Source organism: Cimex lectularius, unplaced genomic scaffold (genome assembly GCF_000648675.2).
Source record: "Cimex lectularius strain Harlan isolate CLEC.00 unplaced genomic scaffold, Clec_2.1 scaffold3, whole genome shotgun sequence".
NCBI classification, from domain to species: domain Eukaryota; kingdom Metazoa; phylum Arthropoda; class Insecta; order Hemiptera; family Cimicidae; genus Cimex; species Cimex lectularius.
The window spans coordinates 3745920-3761705 of NW_019392688.1; the positions used below are offsets into that span (position 1 = coordinate 3745920).

Sequence of the window (15786 nt, forward strand, 5' to 3'; positions counted from 1 at the left end):
ACCGGTTAATAGTCCTATCACTCCTTTGAGTTTAGCCCTTCCGATTGTAGCAATGCATTTGCCAGTCTTGGTGAGAGTTGTTTTATCATAAGTTTACCGTTTCTAGCGCCCTTAGAGTTTATCCACTTCTCCTTTTGTTTTATTTGGATCCATTCTGCGAGATTTGGGAAAATAAATCGTTTATTAAATCAAATCTCTCTTTCTTTCTTTCTCACACCCTCTCTTTATCTCTCTCTCTCCCTCTTGCTCTTTCTTTTGTTCTCTCACTCTCTACCTTTCTATCTCTGTGAACATCAAATCCGGGTTCCTTTTTAAAAACTTTATGGCTTGAAAATGAGTGAAGCTTTGCTGTTTTGTTATATTCCTTTGTCATTTCGATTTCATGTGTGAAGCTTTTTTCACCAATACCACCCAACAGAGCTTTTTCGATCCGATTCTATGATCCTAAAGATAAACTGCTAAGAATTTCAGCGCTTTGCCTTGATGCCCCCTTAATGCCAAACACATTAAAACAACTTTATGTAGTACATTTCCGTTCGCTGTAAAATTCCGGCAAAATATCTAAATATTTTTTATTGGTATTAGAATACAAAAGAAAAGTTAGGGTGATGGTGATGGTGATGAGGATACTTGGATGCGTTTGTGCTCCCCAGGCACTACATCCTTTGGCTTATTGCGCCTTTTCAGTTCCCTAGTTCAGTGCAATCGATACTTTTCAGAAGTATCAGTTTTTTTTTGTTTCCTAGAGTATGTCTCCATTGAGCCGTTGCTTTGCATTCGAAGATGATATGGGTGGCTGTTTCTTCCTCCTCATTACATTATACATGTCCATGTTGTGTAGATGTTTTCTCAGATGTCGGTGACTGGTTAATAGTCCTTTAACTCCTCTGAGTATGGCTCTCTCCAACTGCAGTAATGAGTTTGCTCATCTTGGTGAGGATTGTTTTAGCGTAAGTTTACTGTGTCTAGCGTGCCTAGAGTACTTCTCCTTTTGCTTTATTTGGTAGCATTCTGTGATGCAGAATTATATATTTGTGTTTGTTATCCCAAATATACATTCAGGCCTCAGGGCCTATGTTTGGTCTTGCAGACCCTCCTCTGGCCAGTGTCTGTTTTTCGATACCCAAAATTTCTTTGTGACCTGGCACCCAAGATATCTGGTTTGGAGATTTTTGATTCACTGACTAATTTTGATATGATGGTTTTACATGATAATGCTTTGAAGCTGCTTGGCAAATTCTAATTTTACATGCAGCAAAAATTCTAGAGAAGTAAGTTTGTCATCTTGTATTATTACCCTAGGAATTCAGTGTTGCATTGAAAACAAAATTGATCTTTCAATTTGGAGTGTATGCTTCATTTATTTTTATAAGTGGTTTATTTTTTCACTTTTTTTTCATTCAAGAAGATTTTTAATTTGTCTGCTATTGAACGGATCGATACACCCGGAGAAATAAACGTATTTTTATCGATAACGGTGACCGACTGATGGTACGATCTCCCTACTACCTAAAGCCAACCGGCCGAGTGCCCAACTGCCAACGTACGTCAGAAGTCAAAGTCAAACCAGTCGAGGTTTTGTTACAACGGACGTGAGTCGTCCATAGACACAGTCGACACTATATTAATTAAGGCCGAGACGTAAAAGCGTTCAAATGGCCACGGGAGGATTGCTTTCAAAGGTCCGTTCAGTGTTTTTTTCATCGCCTATTTAATTGTATTAAATTTATTATTTTACAGACCAAGGTTGCTCTCAGGCCGTACCTACGTGCCTACAGCACCGGTGTGAACGAAGTGTTCATCGTGAGCGGTGCCAGGACGCCCATGGGATCGTTCAGAAGTACTTTGAGTTCGTTGCCAGCCACAAAACTTGGCGCCGTCGCGATTGAAGTAAGTGGTTCAAAATTAATTAAAAAATTAAAAAAAAAAAAGCAACCTTTGACCAGAACCTTACATTACATAACAGTTTTTTCATAAATATCCCCCCCCCCCAAAAAAAAAAAAAATTGGCCTCGACTTGCTTTAGCAAAATATTAAGTACCAGCGGAAAGCATATTAAAACATTGAACAAAAACCACTTGTACGATTCAATATATTGAAAAAAAAAAAAAAAAAAACCATATTGGCACAATTCCAGTATTGCAACTTCAAAAGAATCTGGATAAACTGGTTCCTCCTCCTTGATCATAATTTTTTTTTTTCTCACGTGTAAGTTTTATTCTTTCATACATAGCCCTGAATCTAATTTGAAAGACTGCTATAAAATCGAAACTGTCAATTTGATTGTGACTGAATATGATCATGATCATGATAAAAGGAGACAAGGAAGTGGGCGTTTATGTCGCATCAATAAAACAGCGAGCGACTGATAAAACGTGTTATAGATGGAAATCGATGCTAAAAAGCGGTAAAGTGAAGGCCACCGTGGTCACGAATAAGCAGAAGCATTGGTGGTGGTTTGCATTGGTGTACTGAACTATGGTAACCCATGGGGTCCATACTCCGAAGTAGCTGCAAGTGACAGTTACCCCTTATTGAGATTATCAAAGGATCACACACATAGTTCATGATACAGGGTGGTCCAGCATAAACCCCCCTCCAAAAAAAAAAAAAAAAAAAAAAAAAAAAAAAATGAGATAGTACATCCTAAGTAAAGTGAAATACAACCAACTGAACTGTTCTATCTCAATCTGGTCTGAAGTTATGAATATTGAATGAAAAAGTGCATTTTCTAAAACAGCTCTGTCCCCTTTTGTTTGGTTAAAAATGATTCATTTATTATTATATATTTTTTTTTATAATGGCTTGAGAGCTGCATAGCCAAGAAACATGATGATAAATGTATGCGATGCAGTTTTTTTTGTGGGGGGCGGGCTGCTTGAACAAAAAGGCCAAGGTTGATGGGGATCGAACCCACGACCGCAAGGTCTAGTAGAGTCTATCATGTTAACCACTTGGCTACCGCAGACCCCCTTAAAAAGGGTTCTACTGTATTTTATATACATGTACTTATGTGTGACCCTTTGCTAGTCTCATAAGGGATAATTGTCACTTGCAGCTACTTAGAATTATCAACCCCAGGGGTTACCATAGTTCAATAGGCTACGGTAGGTACTGTACTTCATATTTGCGTGTAAAATACATCGGATGTTCAGTTTTAATTGAAAATAGTTTGTTTTTACACCTTTTACCGCATGCCAAAACCCTCCATGAATTATCAAAAAAAAAAAAAAAAAAAATGTATTACGTGAAATGCCTACGTTCCCTTTTGTTTGATTAAAAAGGGTGCTTGTGTATTTTTGTATTTTTTTAATATACAGGGTGGTCCAGCACAAATCTGAAAAGAATAGTAATAATAGTAAATAATAAAAATAGTACATCCTGAATAGAACTACCTCAGTCCAGTTGGAAGTTATGAACTTTACATCTTTTTTTGAAAAATCCCGACCTTAAGCCATAAATAGTTTTTTTTTTTCACGATCTATAGCATCTGTTCCACTTTTGAACCACATTTTTGAATTCTGCATTAAATTTCATATAAGAAGGAGCTATTTTTAATCTTATCAAACGCCAATGTTCTTTACTAATTCAACCCTATATGAAAAATTTTCAAAAAAGGAGAAACTTTTGATCAATTTCCAAAAATGTTGTTAAATTTTTCAACAAACATATTTGTAGGGGTGCGAAACATAAAAACTTCTTCAATTAATAAGCTTTCTTATGGTGTACTCGAAGTTCCAAAAATGTCAAGCCTTCAATGGTAAAATCAACCTGGAATGTTAAAAAACCTGGTTCAAACATGTAAATTTAACACATTTTATTTATTTATTTTTAAATATTTTATTATTTATTTTTATCCGTGACAGGGTTGGGGTAATAATGCCATTTCCTTCCGTGCTGCCCAATACAAAATAGGAGAGGATTGAACATGTCTCGAACTCCAGCAGTGTTAACCTTGAATTTACAAGAGAGATAGATTGGTATAAACCGCCGCATCTCAATCTGCTAGACTTTTTTTTGTTTGTGGCCCCCTGAAGGAAATTGGGTAGAAAACACCAGTAAATACTGCAGATGAATTATGGACAAGAATTGAAGACGTAGCCCGATTTCTCAAGTTCAAATCAACTACAAAAGTTACTTTGGACAACTGAGAAAATTATGCAGAGTGCCCATTAGGCACCACGTAAGGCATTTTGAACGTTTGTTGTGCTCTTCTTTTTTTTTAAGTATTTTATTTCATAATAAAGGGACTCGACTTAATAATGTTACATAATTCATTTCTTTTTTAAATCCCACTTCAGCAACAGTGCTGTTTAAAAATTTTGAAATAGTACAGTACACTCCTCTTCTGTATGCGCTAAATTTTCACATTTGAATCATGTTTTTTGGATTTCGAGTACACCATAAGAAAGTTTATTAAATGAAGAAGTTTTTATGTTTGTTGAAAAATTAAAAAAAAAAAAATTGGAAATTATCAAGTTTCTCCTTTTTTAAAATTCTTCATATTGGGTTGAATTAATAAAGAAAATTGGCGTTTGATGAGATTAAAAATAGCTCCTTCTTATATGAAATGTAATGCAGAATTCAAAATTGTAGTTCAAAATTTGAACAGATGCTAGATCTTGAAAAAATTAGAATTTATGGCTTAAGGTCGGGATTTAAAAAAAAAATTAATTAAAAAAATAAATAAAAAAAGTCGTAACTTCTGATCGGATTGAGATAGGACAGTTCGGTTGGTTGCATTTTACTCTATTTAGGATGTACTTACTACAACCCAATGTTTTTGGGTTTGTGCTGGACCACCCTGTATATAAAATACAAAAGTACCCTTCTTAACCAAACAAAACGGGGATGGAGGCATTTTGCATAATTTTCAGATAAATCATGGATAGTGTTGGCATGAGTAAAAAATGCACAAAAAATATAATTCCAATTAAAACTAAACGATCTATGCATTTTACGTGCAAATATGAAGTACAGTATACAATGTAGTCCAAGGCTTTCCAAACTTTTTAGCCTGCAGACCACTTTCGCAGAACAAAATCCAGGGCGGACCCATCTCATTCCAGTATTTAAAATTAGATAGTTACTTGTAGTATATAGTATATATAGTAAACATTGATTTTCATCAAGCATGCAAGATACAATACCGTTAACACACAGTTTTATTAGGGTTTCAGCGATATGAGCTTTACCTGCCTGTGCCACTTGATTACATATCAAGTAAAACGTTTTCATAGAGTTTTTATTGACAGGTTTTGCATGAGTTTTAATGAAGGTTTGAGAAGTGGCCAGTTCAGTGTGCTTCCTCATGAAAAAATCAGCCTGTTTCTCCCTCAGTTCTGGGAGTGTAACCTCAAAATCAGGACACAATTTAATTGGAACCATTGAACAATTTGGAAGGACTTTCGCGCTGAGATTTACCCTCATCAGCCTTCAAAAATCACAAATCTAATTGGCTGTCGTAGTACTAATACTTCTTAGATATTACACTTCCCCTGGCTGTTTGACCTATTCGGAGACTTGTAAAATTTGACCGGCTGGATTCTGCTGAGGTGCTTCATCTGAAGGCTGTTCTTCATTTGGATTGTCAGGAATGTTCTCATTGGAAGGTTGTCCTTCCACCTTATAAATTACAATTCGGAGCTTTCCTGGCTGTGAATGCGAAGGAGAAACTGTATACTTCCTCAGAGATCCTGACTTCAACCACCGATCCATATTCCATACTGGAGTGAGAATGGCACAAGTACACTCAAGAGAGAAATTTGAGGTTGAATAATAATTCCTTAAATTCACTAATTTCGTGGTCCGCTTGACCAATTAATACATTACAATTAATTAAGGTTTTTAGTTGGCACGAGCCAAAGTCAATGGCACGAGCGGGATTCGAACCCACGATCTTCGGCTAGATTACGCTGCTGCCCTACCACTTGAGCTATCGTGACCTCGATCCACTCGGACATCAACTTCCTATCTCAACCACACCTTATGAGTTTTCCCTCCTTCAAATGTCGTGTAATCGGATTGGATTCTCAACGACAAATGAAATGGCCTCAGAGAGCTTTAGTGAAGTGTACTTCATTTAATTAATTAAATTCACTAATTTCATGGTCTGCTTGACCATTTAATACATTACAATTAATTAAGGTTTTTAGTTGAGATGAAAATGGATCGAGGTCACGATAGCTCAAGTGGTAGAGCAGTGGTGTATCTAGCCAAAGATCGTTGGTTCGAATCCCGCTCGTGCCATTGACTTTTTTTTCATCTCAACTAAAAACCTTAATTAAGTGTTGAATAATAATTTTTAGAAACAACACCTTTTTATATACAACATTTGAAAAATCCAGGGTGTTCCAGAAGCATCAGTTCCTGGTAATGAAGGACCCCAGTATCAAAAATGAAATCTCTAGGAAACAGATCAACCAATCGAAGTCCCGTCAAATTATTTATCATTTATCATACCTATTTTTCTGACATGTGCAAAAATGAACATAGAATAAATAAAAAAATAACAAACTTTCGTTTTCAGTACTCATTGTTCTTAGTTTTTTTAATTTTATTTATTCATATTATGTGTAACCGGTAATGGGAATATTTAATATAAAGGGATTGTGAAAATATTGTTTAAATGGATTTAACATTGTAAGTAGGATAAGAAAGTGTCGGCAAAAGGGGGACCTAGGTGCTGTGTCAGCAACCCGACCTCGGGTGAACGGAAACAATAGGGTTAGTAGACGCGGAGCAGTCAGAGGAAGCAGTTTGATATAAAATTTGTGTAATGTGGTGAACTTTCCTCTTGGCAGGAATAATCGGTGAGTGCCTGTTTTGATCAGTGTTGTGGCGCAAATTATTTCATGTGTAATTTCATAGTAGTTTCTATCCAGCTTTCCCCCCTTTTGCCAAGATTTTTTTATATTTTTTTGGGGGGGGGGTTTGGGGAGTCCCCATTACCCATGGCCCTTTGCCAAGATTTAAATATATATATAAGTAGTTCGTAAGTAGAGGCTTAGTTGTAAACCGCATAATATTGTTAAATAAAGTAGCCTTAGGATATTAGCGAGATTCATTTAGCCCCAAAATCATTCTTCTAGGATCCCGGGGTACAATTTGGTGTCAGGTGTGGGGTATCCCTTCCGGCGCGTTCCGGAGCGGGGTCGGTTCCTCCAGCTCCCTACTGAACAGCACCCAGATTCAGTTGGGTGTGAAGCCCGTGCTCGCATGTGGGATCGATCTATACGCCATCACCACGAAAGGTACCCACCTATCCCAGTCTGTCCCATCTTGAACCACAAAATAGGAGATAGAGGTGATCAACGTTCAGTGAAGGCGTTCGATTATTCCATTGGACTCCGGGTGGTACGGCGTTGTTTGTAGCTTCCGCACTCTCAGTAGCTGACATGTCTCCTTAAAAAGCTGGGACACAAAATTTCGCCCCTGATCGGTCAAAAGTCGTTGGGGCGCACCATGGCGGGTCACGATGTCTTTTACGAAGGCACCTGCAACCTCCTCTGCAGTTTGGCCCCTCAAAGGAATGGCTTCGGCGTTTCTAGAGAAATGATCTATAAAGGTCAGCAGATATCGATGTCCTTCTTTGGTCGTGCTCAACGGGCCCACAATGTCTAGCGCGACCTGTTCGAATGGCCGGGTGGGTAAGAATGGTTGTTCGAGCAGAACTCGTAAACCAGTTGGCGACTTCCTTTTTGCACAAGATAAACACCCCTTCACAGCTTCTTCGATGTCACCTCCAGGCCAATATTACCTGGCGGCTACCTTAGCTTCAGTTCGTTCGATTCCTGGGTGCCCCGCCCAGGGTGTAGTGTGACATTCAATCAGGATATCTCTCACCCGGCTGGTCGGCACAAATAGTCGCCAATGTTCCCCATGTCTGTGGTTTTTCTCAACTCGGTACCAGAGTTCTCGGGTTCCTGTTGGGCCTCGTCATTCTGAGCAGCCACGATTCACTCTTCTTTCTCCTGTTCCCGTCGGAATGCGGTTCTTTCTGTGGTGAGGCTGTTATATTTCACGACCTGGGCTACCGCTCGACTCAAGGCGTCCGCGTTACGATGATCTTTCCCCAGTTTATGCTCTACTTTGTATTTGAACTCAGACAGTCGGAGAGCCCAGCGCGTCAGCCGGGAAGACGGGTCTCGAAGGCTGAGCATTCACCTGAGAGCCGCGTGATCGGTGATCAGTGAACTGGCGCCCCAGAAGATAACAGCGGAACAATTTCGTAGCCCATATTACTGCGAGTAGTTCTTGCTCCATGACTGAATAATGAGCTTCTGATTTGTTTAATTGGCGACTGGCAAACGCGATTGGCCGTTCTCGGCCGTGCTGTTGTTGAGACAAGACAGCGCCCAACAACATGCCAGTTGCGTCCGTGGCCAGTATAAATGGCTTGTTGAAGTCGGGATACGCCAGTACGGTATCGGACGTCAGTGCGTAGCCTTAGGATATTAGCGAGATTCATTTAGCCCCAGAATCATTCTTCCAGGATCCCAGGGTTACATATGTATATGTTTGTAATTATTAATTTTTCTGAAAGTTTGCAGCAGACCCACAAGTTTTGGTAACCTATATTAAAATTGGATCACATGAAACAGTTTGTAATTTCTTTTTCCCCCTTCACAACGATTACATGCTTCTTTATGCATTATATGCATCTATGCCAGGTGGTCGCAGTAACTGCGTCAGTATTGTCCTTATATTCACAGTTTTTTCTTTATATAAATCAGCTGTTTTTGTTACTGAAATCTCTTTGGTTAAGCCGAGTTCGTTTAAAAAGCGTTTTACTTTATTCAATATTTCAGGGTGCTGTCGAAAGAGCAGGGATTCCAAAGGAATGCGTCGATGAAGTTTTCATGGGACATGTATGCCAGGGCGGTACCGGTCAAGCGCCAGCCAGACAGTCTTCACTGTTTGCAGGTCTCAATGAGAGCGTCATTTGCACGACAGTCAACAAAGTGTGCTCTTCCGGAATGAAAGCCGTGATGCTCGGTGCGCAAAGCCTTATGCTCTCGCATCAAAGAGTCATCATCGCCGGTGGCATGGAATCTATGTCCAACACACCTTATTACATGACAAGGGGCGACACACCCTACGGAAGCGTCCAACTCCAGGTGAATACAAACTGACGAGATGTTTTAATAACGGTTTTAACATATTTTTTTTTTTAATTTTTGAAGGATGCGATCCTCGTCGACGGTCTTATGGACGTGTACAACAAATTCCACATGGGCAACTGTGCAGAAAATACAGCGATGGTTCAAAAGATAAGCAGAGAAGAACAGGACAACTTTGCGATGAATAGTTATAAAAGGAGTGCAGAAGCGGTTAAATCGGGGGTGTTAGCTCAAGAAATTGTACCTGTCAATATTCCCCAGAAAAAAGGTCAGGAAAATTATCAAAATATATCACTTTTTTAAATTAATTTAGTTTGAATAAAATAGTTAAAAGTTAGTTTGAAATTGAAATATTCTAATAATCTTATTAAACTTGGTTGGAAAACTAAAAAAAATAATGAAACAAAATAATTTTAATTTTTTTAAAAGTAAAAGTACTCATTTCATATCGTTGCAATGAAGAATTTAGCAATAATTTTGCTTCTTTGATCTATGCGTTCTTCTGCATATTCTGCATCTTGACCTGCATTTCTGATCATCCTGGTTAGTCTATGCTCAGTGCATTTATTAATCTTATAAACAGGATCCAACCTACAAAACAACACACAGGCAGTGAGATAGTGATGTTTTATGTTTACATACGTTGTATTTTGAAGGAGTGGAGAAGGAAGTAGGGGTAGAAAGACTTTATATGAGGAGTCGGCTTCTTTGAGGTGAACGGAACCGCCAATGGGAAAGAATGGGTAATGTTAGGCCTGATTATCCTTTCAGGATTATGTAGACGGGGATAATTATGGAAAAGGAAAGCCAAATACTATGTAGAAATGTTTGATGCGAGGAATGTAATGATTGTTTTATATTATTTGGAGATCGTGAGGTGCAGTCTGGTGTGGCGTAGGTTTTAGAAAATAATTTTCTTTATAGTGCCAACGTTTCCACCTTTATTGAGATTATCTTCAGGGCTCAAAGTGTTTGTTTTCCGTGTAGATGTGTCATTCTTCTCTGTTGTGTTGAGAGTGCTGACACACAAAAATGACAAATATATACAAACACTTTGAGCCCTGTAGATGATCTCAATAAAGGTGGAAACATTGGCACGATAAAGAAAATGTTTTTCTGACCAGACCACACCTCACGATCTCCAAATAATCATTGTCTAACAGTCATTAAACACCTTGTTTTATATGTTATGTTTTGTGTGATGTGATGATTTATGTATGTTATCGATATTGCATTTTTTTTTTTTTTTTAACAAAAAATTAATTCGAATTGCACATCTCTAGTCTGACCAAAAAAATTAGAAAGCTCCTACAAGTTCAAACAGTTGAGACAATATTGAATTTAGAGGCCCCACGGATAGTTTATTTTTCATTATGTCAATCATTGCTTATCTATTGCTTATCTTGAGGCTCTCTCAATTGGCGTGTTTCCTGTGGCAAGCCATAAGCTCAAGATGGGACCACACCTTGTAGTCCCGAGGGCCAATCTGAAGCCTTAATGAATTCTGGAACATTCTCTTCTAGCCACTGCTGAGTTGTTCGGGCCTTGTGCGCAGGAGCTGAGTCCTGTTGGAAGACCCAATGAGTTCCGGAAAAAAGAGTAGTATTTAAGGGCTTTACTACTTTCTCAAGGATGTCTTCTTGGTAATTTTTCGCCCTTGTTTTGACTCCTTGCTCACAAAAATGGAGTTTTGTGGTGCCATCGTAGCAAACTTCCCACCACACCAAGTGGGGATTTGAATCCTCTGGACTACAAGGTGTGGTCCCATCTTGAGCTTATGGCTTGCCACAGGAAACACGCCAATTTAGAGAGCCTCAAGTCCGCTCTGCTAAAAGCAGTTGAGAAATTTCCTCAAGGCGTGTTGCGTACTGCCATAGATGATTGGCCCCGAAGACTAAAAGCTTGTGTGAAGGCAAAAGGTGGTTATTTCGAGTAATATTATTTTATTTCAATCTTAAAAAATATTGGATTTTTTAAAATAATCAAGTTTCTCTATTCCCTAATGGCCCTTTTTCTTGTAACAGAACTTATGGCAGGACTCTGTACACAGAAAACAAACACTGAGTGAATACGAATACTTTGATTGAATCTAAAATTTCTAGCATAGTATAAATTCATTTTTTCACATCCTACATGTATTTGTATAATTTAAACAATGTTTATAAATCCCAGGCCCTGAAGATGATCTCAGTAAAGACCGAAACATTGGCACGATAAAGAAAATGTTTTTTTAAACTTACATCACACAAGCCGTATCTCACGATCTCCAAATAATTAACTAACAGTCACTAAACACCACACATTTTTTCATTATTTTAATTTCTTTTTTAGGAAAGCCTGATGTAACCGTTTCTGAAGATGAAGAATATAAGCGAGTTAACTTCGATAAATTTGGTACACTTGCGACCGTCTTCAAGGTTGGTCAATTTTACCCCGAAATTAACACACAATCGTGTTTATCGCTCGTCTATTTGTAGAAAGAAGGCGGCACTGTCACTGCAGGGAATGCGTCCACCTTGAACGACGGCGGTGCAGCTATGGTTTTAATGAGCGAACAGGCCGTAAAAGAATTCGGAGTCAAGCCTCTTGCACGAATCGTAGGATTTGCTGACGGGGCGACAAAACCGATCGATTTTCCCATCGCCCCTGCTTTTGCCATTCCAAAGGTGAAAAAAAAAAAAGATTAATTCCAGTACTTAAAATAACTTTTGATTTATTTTAGTTATTAAAAAACACCGGCGTTAATAAAGATGATGTCGCTCTTTGGGAGATAAACGAGGCTTTCAGTGTTGTAGTCGTCGCTAATATGAAACTCTTAGATTTGGACCCTTCAAAAGTCAACGTCCACGGAGGAGCAGTCAGTTTAGGACATCCCATTGGGTAAGTTTCAATAAAAACACAATTTTAAAAATGTTTTAATTTAAAAATTCGAATTTAGAATGTCCGGAGCACGAATCGTCCTACATTTATGCTACGCTTTGAAACCCGGACAAAAAGGAGTCGCTTCGATTTGCAATGGTGGCGGTGGTGCTTCGTCGATCATGGTTGAGAAATTATAAATTACAGATATAAAAAAACTGTAAAGACTGTTGATTCAGGAGTGATGTGCCACAATTTTATCGGATTATATTTTTTATAAAAGTGTTATTTTTAAAAATACATTTATGCTGGTTATGTTTCTCATCTGTATAATCCAATTTTTGGAATTAACCTAAACATATATAAGAAATTGTGTTAAAAAGCATACACTACTACTGGCTATGAAAGAAAATTCTCAACTTGTGTCAAATATCGTACTTTTTTTTCAACTAAGAGAACATATGAACCCTCACGGTGGAAGTATGCCGGGCGGGCTGCTGGTTTCGAACTCAAGAACTTCACCTTACAGCGATGAGCGCCGCATGGCTAAACCGTTGTGATCACCAACACCACCAATTTTCTTTAACTCCCAAAATATCTTACACTATTCTACGGTACTTATAACAGCCAGCTCCTTCCTGCCATTCTAGGTATCACATTCCAAGGTACTTAATAGTTCTCAGGTTGGGAATAACCACTCTTCTTTTCACTCCTTAGATACTGTATACTCACCCCCAGGTACTTAATATCACTTGAGATGAGGATAGCCTGGTTCCATCTCCTTCCTCTCTTGCTAGCTAGTAACTTACTTTTATTCTACAAATACTCATCTTAGTATGAATAAAATTCCTCGGGATTAGCAACCTATCCCTAAAAATCTTACAGTATTACAGGTACGGTACTTAAAATTTTCGAGGATAAAGGCCATCTCTTTTTTACCCTCATGGTATTGCACATTCATTGCAAGGTTTTTACTTAAAATTCCTTGATACAGGGACTAACTTCTTTTCACTCCCAACATATTTTCACCCCTCTTGCATACTTAATCAATCCAGAGTTGAAGGCCTCTTCTTTTCACTTCCTGATACTTTGCACTCATTCCATGTTGCTTAACATGGCAGCCAAATATTTTTCCCTCTCAGTATGAAACATCCATCTTGGTTAATATTCTTCAAGGCGGGGATGGACTTTCCTGTCATGATAATAAATTGCTTGTGCTCCTAAGGTATACTCAATTCAGGGTAGTTAGCATTCCTTGGGATGGTACCTAGCCTTCCTTTCACCCCCAAGGGTACTTGATGATGGCTGAATGAGAAGGATGAAGGCAATCTTATTCCTTCCATTTCTCAAAGACTACACTTATCCCGTGATGCTTATTAACCTTAAGGACACTTATTCCAAAGTACTTAATATTATGTGGTGAGTAGTGACCGTTAATCGATAATTATTCAGAAATAGTGAGATTGGGAGGGCACTCTCAACACGACACGCAAGAATGGCACAATTACACAGAAGACAAAACACTTTGATTCATCAGCAACACCGAAACAAGGAAGATCTGATCCGTTCATTCATACTTCATTCGTAAAAGATTTTTGTCGAACAAAACGCGCACAATATGGTGAAAAGCGAAAAAGCACGGACCCAAAAATTTCATTTTTGCCAGAAAAGGTCTATTAATAATCTTGATAAACATTTGTAATAATCCCAGGCCCTGAAGATGATCTCAATAAAGATCGAAACGTTGGCACGATAAAGAAAATGTTTTTCTGAAACCTACATTACACCAGACCGCATATCATGATTTCTGAATAAGTACTTAATATTCTTCATTGTAGGGACGAAATCGTTCCTTTCATGCTAATAAATTACTTGCACTCTAGATATCTATACTAAACCCAGGTTGCTTAGTATGCCATATATATATATTTTTTTTCCTCTCAAAATTAGCTTCTTAAATTTTAATAAAATAATACAAACGAGTATTTTTGATGCATTTTGTATACTTTAAACTTATCAAACATATCATTACAATTACAACTGTTGGCTGTTCCTATCAATACTGTAACAATTTTTTTTTTTTTTTTTTTTTTAAGACGCTACTTTAGGGCTTGAAACCACTATAACGATTCTATAGATTGGTGGAGCGGTTGCAAAGTTTTCAGTATTTTTCTCATTAAAAAAAAAAAGATTTGAAAACTGTTTTCAAAAATTTGTATTCAGGTGTTTTTTTGGAGACACTAAAAACTAAAGAACGACATTCAATTTTGTTTACATTTCTTTTTTTTAACTATATAATAGCAGTCATCAGCCTCCAACACACTGAGGGTATTGGATACTCAATATTCTGCCATCTGCCCTCCTACTTTCTCATTCATACAAGCAAACATGATATCATCTATATAAACAATAAGTACATACGTACACACTGTAGTGGTACACAATAATAATGTATATTTCCAGATGGGAAAATACACCCAATTTCCCTTAAAAATCAGGACAGGGGACACAACAACCACTCTTGGGCCCAAGTACTGCCTTTGTCAGGTGCCATACCTGCTCGCTCCCTGTAAGGTGCCAAAGTGTGGCAAATCCTGCACAGGATTTGCCCCAAAAACGTGTATGTGTATTGGGTATGGCCTCCATCAAACGGGTGGGTGAGCATTACCCCGTTTTTCAAACCTTCGGTGGGCCATTGGCTAAGCTTGGGCAACCTGGCTCATTGATGCTGCCAATGTTATTTTATGTCCTTTACTGCTTGTACAGCATCACCAGGCCAGATCGTGGTATACCTCTGTCTGGAGGGCAAATGTCTTTCATGCCTCATCTACACACTGATGACAACTACCATCTTTTTTTTCAGAAGTGCTCCACAGTACATTTATCTAATAAGAACTCGGCAAGTTTGCAGAGAATCTGTTATGAATAGCCGAAACGCGCTCAAAGAATCGGTACAGACAAGATGGGGATCATGAATCACCCTGCCAAATCGTGAACTGCTCTGCCGAGTACACACTGAAGTGGACGTGCTTCTGCTATACATTGGCAAATCATGATTGAGGTTAACATTGATACAGTTAACAATTTACTAGTTTTCGTGGACTGCTTGACCAATTAATATCTTTCAATTAATTAAGGTTTTTAGTTGAGATAAAAAGTCAGTGTCATGAGCGGGATTCGAACCCACGCCGCTGCTCTACCACTTGAGCTATCGTGACTTCGATCCACTTGGACACTAACTTCCTATTCTCAACCCAACTTTTGAATTTTCCCTCCTTTTTGGCATTTTTCAAACGTTCCGCTCATGCCATTGACTTTTTTATCTCAACTAAAAACCTTAATTAATTGACAGTTAACAATTTACATTTATAGTAGAAACTAATTTCATTCTTTTTAAGATGTTGCTGAAAAACAAAACAATTGTTATATATTAAAAAAAGTATATTTAATTTTCATTACACAATGTCAAACTTTGTAATATAAAGCAATTGAGATTCATCATTTTTAATAATTAAAGAATCAATTACATTCTTTTGGCATTGATATGTAAACACATTTTTCTTTAAAATCTTATAAATAAACAAAAACAAATATAAAAGAGTTAAGAAAAAAAAGTATATTTAAATTTTGATTACACAAAGTAAAAACTTTTTAAAACATAAAAGCATAATATAAATACAATAATACTATCGACAATGAAATCCTGTTAGTTCTCTCATTTTTCGACGAAGATGTTGAAATAAAACATTCTTTTAACATTGCGATGTTAACTTTTTAAGTATAATTTTGTACTAATTCTACAAAA

The 15786-nt window shown here is 37.7% G+C and overlaps 1 protein-coding gene and 1 long non-coding RNA gene across 3 annotated transcripts; both read left to right on the plus strand.

The window, feature by feature from the left end:
* Positions 1 to 1531: 1531 nt before the first annotated feature.
* Positions 1532 to 12314, plus strand: LOC106662170 (acetyl-CoA acetyltransferase, mitochondrial). Of its 2 annotated transcripts, XM_014386017.2 has the most exons (8): positions 1532 to 1682; positions 1741 to 1890; positions 8811 to 9119; positions 9186 to 9390; positions 11454 to 11539; positions 11600 to 11788; positions 11845 to 12002; positions 12061 to 12314. In XM_014386017.2, exons 1-8 carry the CDS (start codon positions 1656 to 1658, stop codon positions 12179 to 12181), a joined length of 1245 nt encoding a protein of 414 aa, XP_014241503.1. In that variant the 5' UTR covers positions 1532 to 1655; the 3' UTR covers positions 12182 to 12314. The 2 variants fall into 2 exon arrangements, with proteins under 2 accessions (XP_014241503.1, XP_024081567.1); XM_024225799.1 differs by lacking the exons at positions 1532 to 1682; positions 1741 to 1890 and adding an exon at positions 6790 to 6812.
* LOC106662172 lies at positions 3303 to 5884 on the plus strand. Its single transcript, XR_002910027.1, has 3 exons — positions 3303 to 3801; positions 3867 to 5770; positions 5844 to 5884. It is a non-coding gene; the product is annotated as an uncharacterized LOC106662172 (long non-coding RNA).
* Positions 12315 to 15786: the final 3472 nt, after the last annotated feature.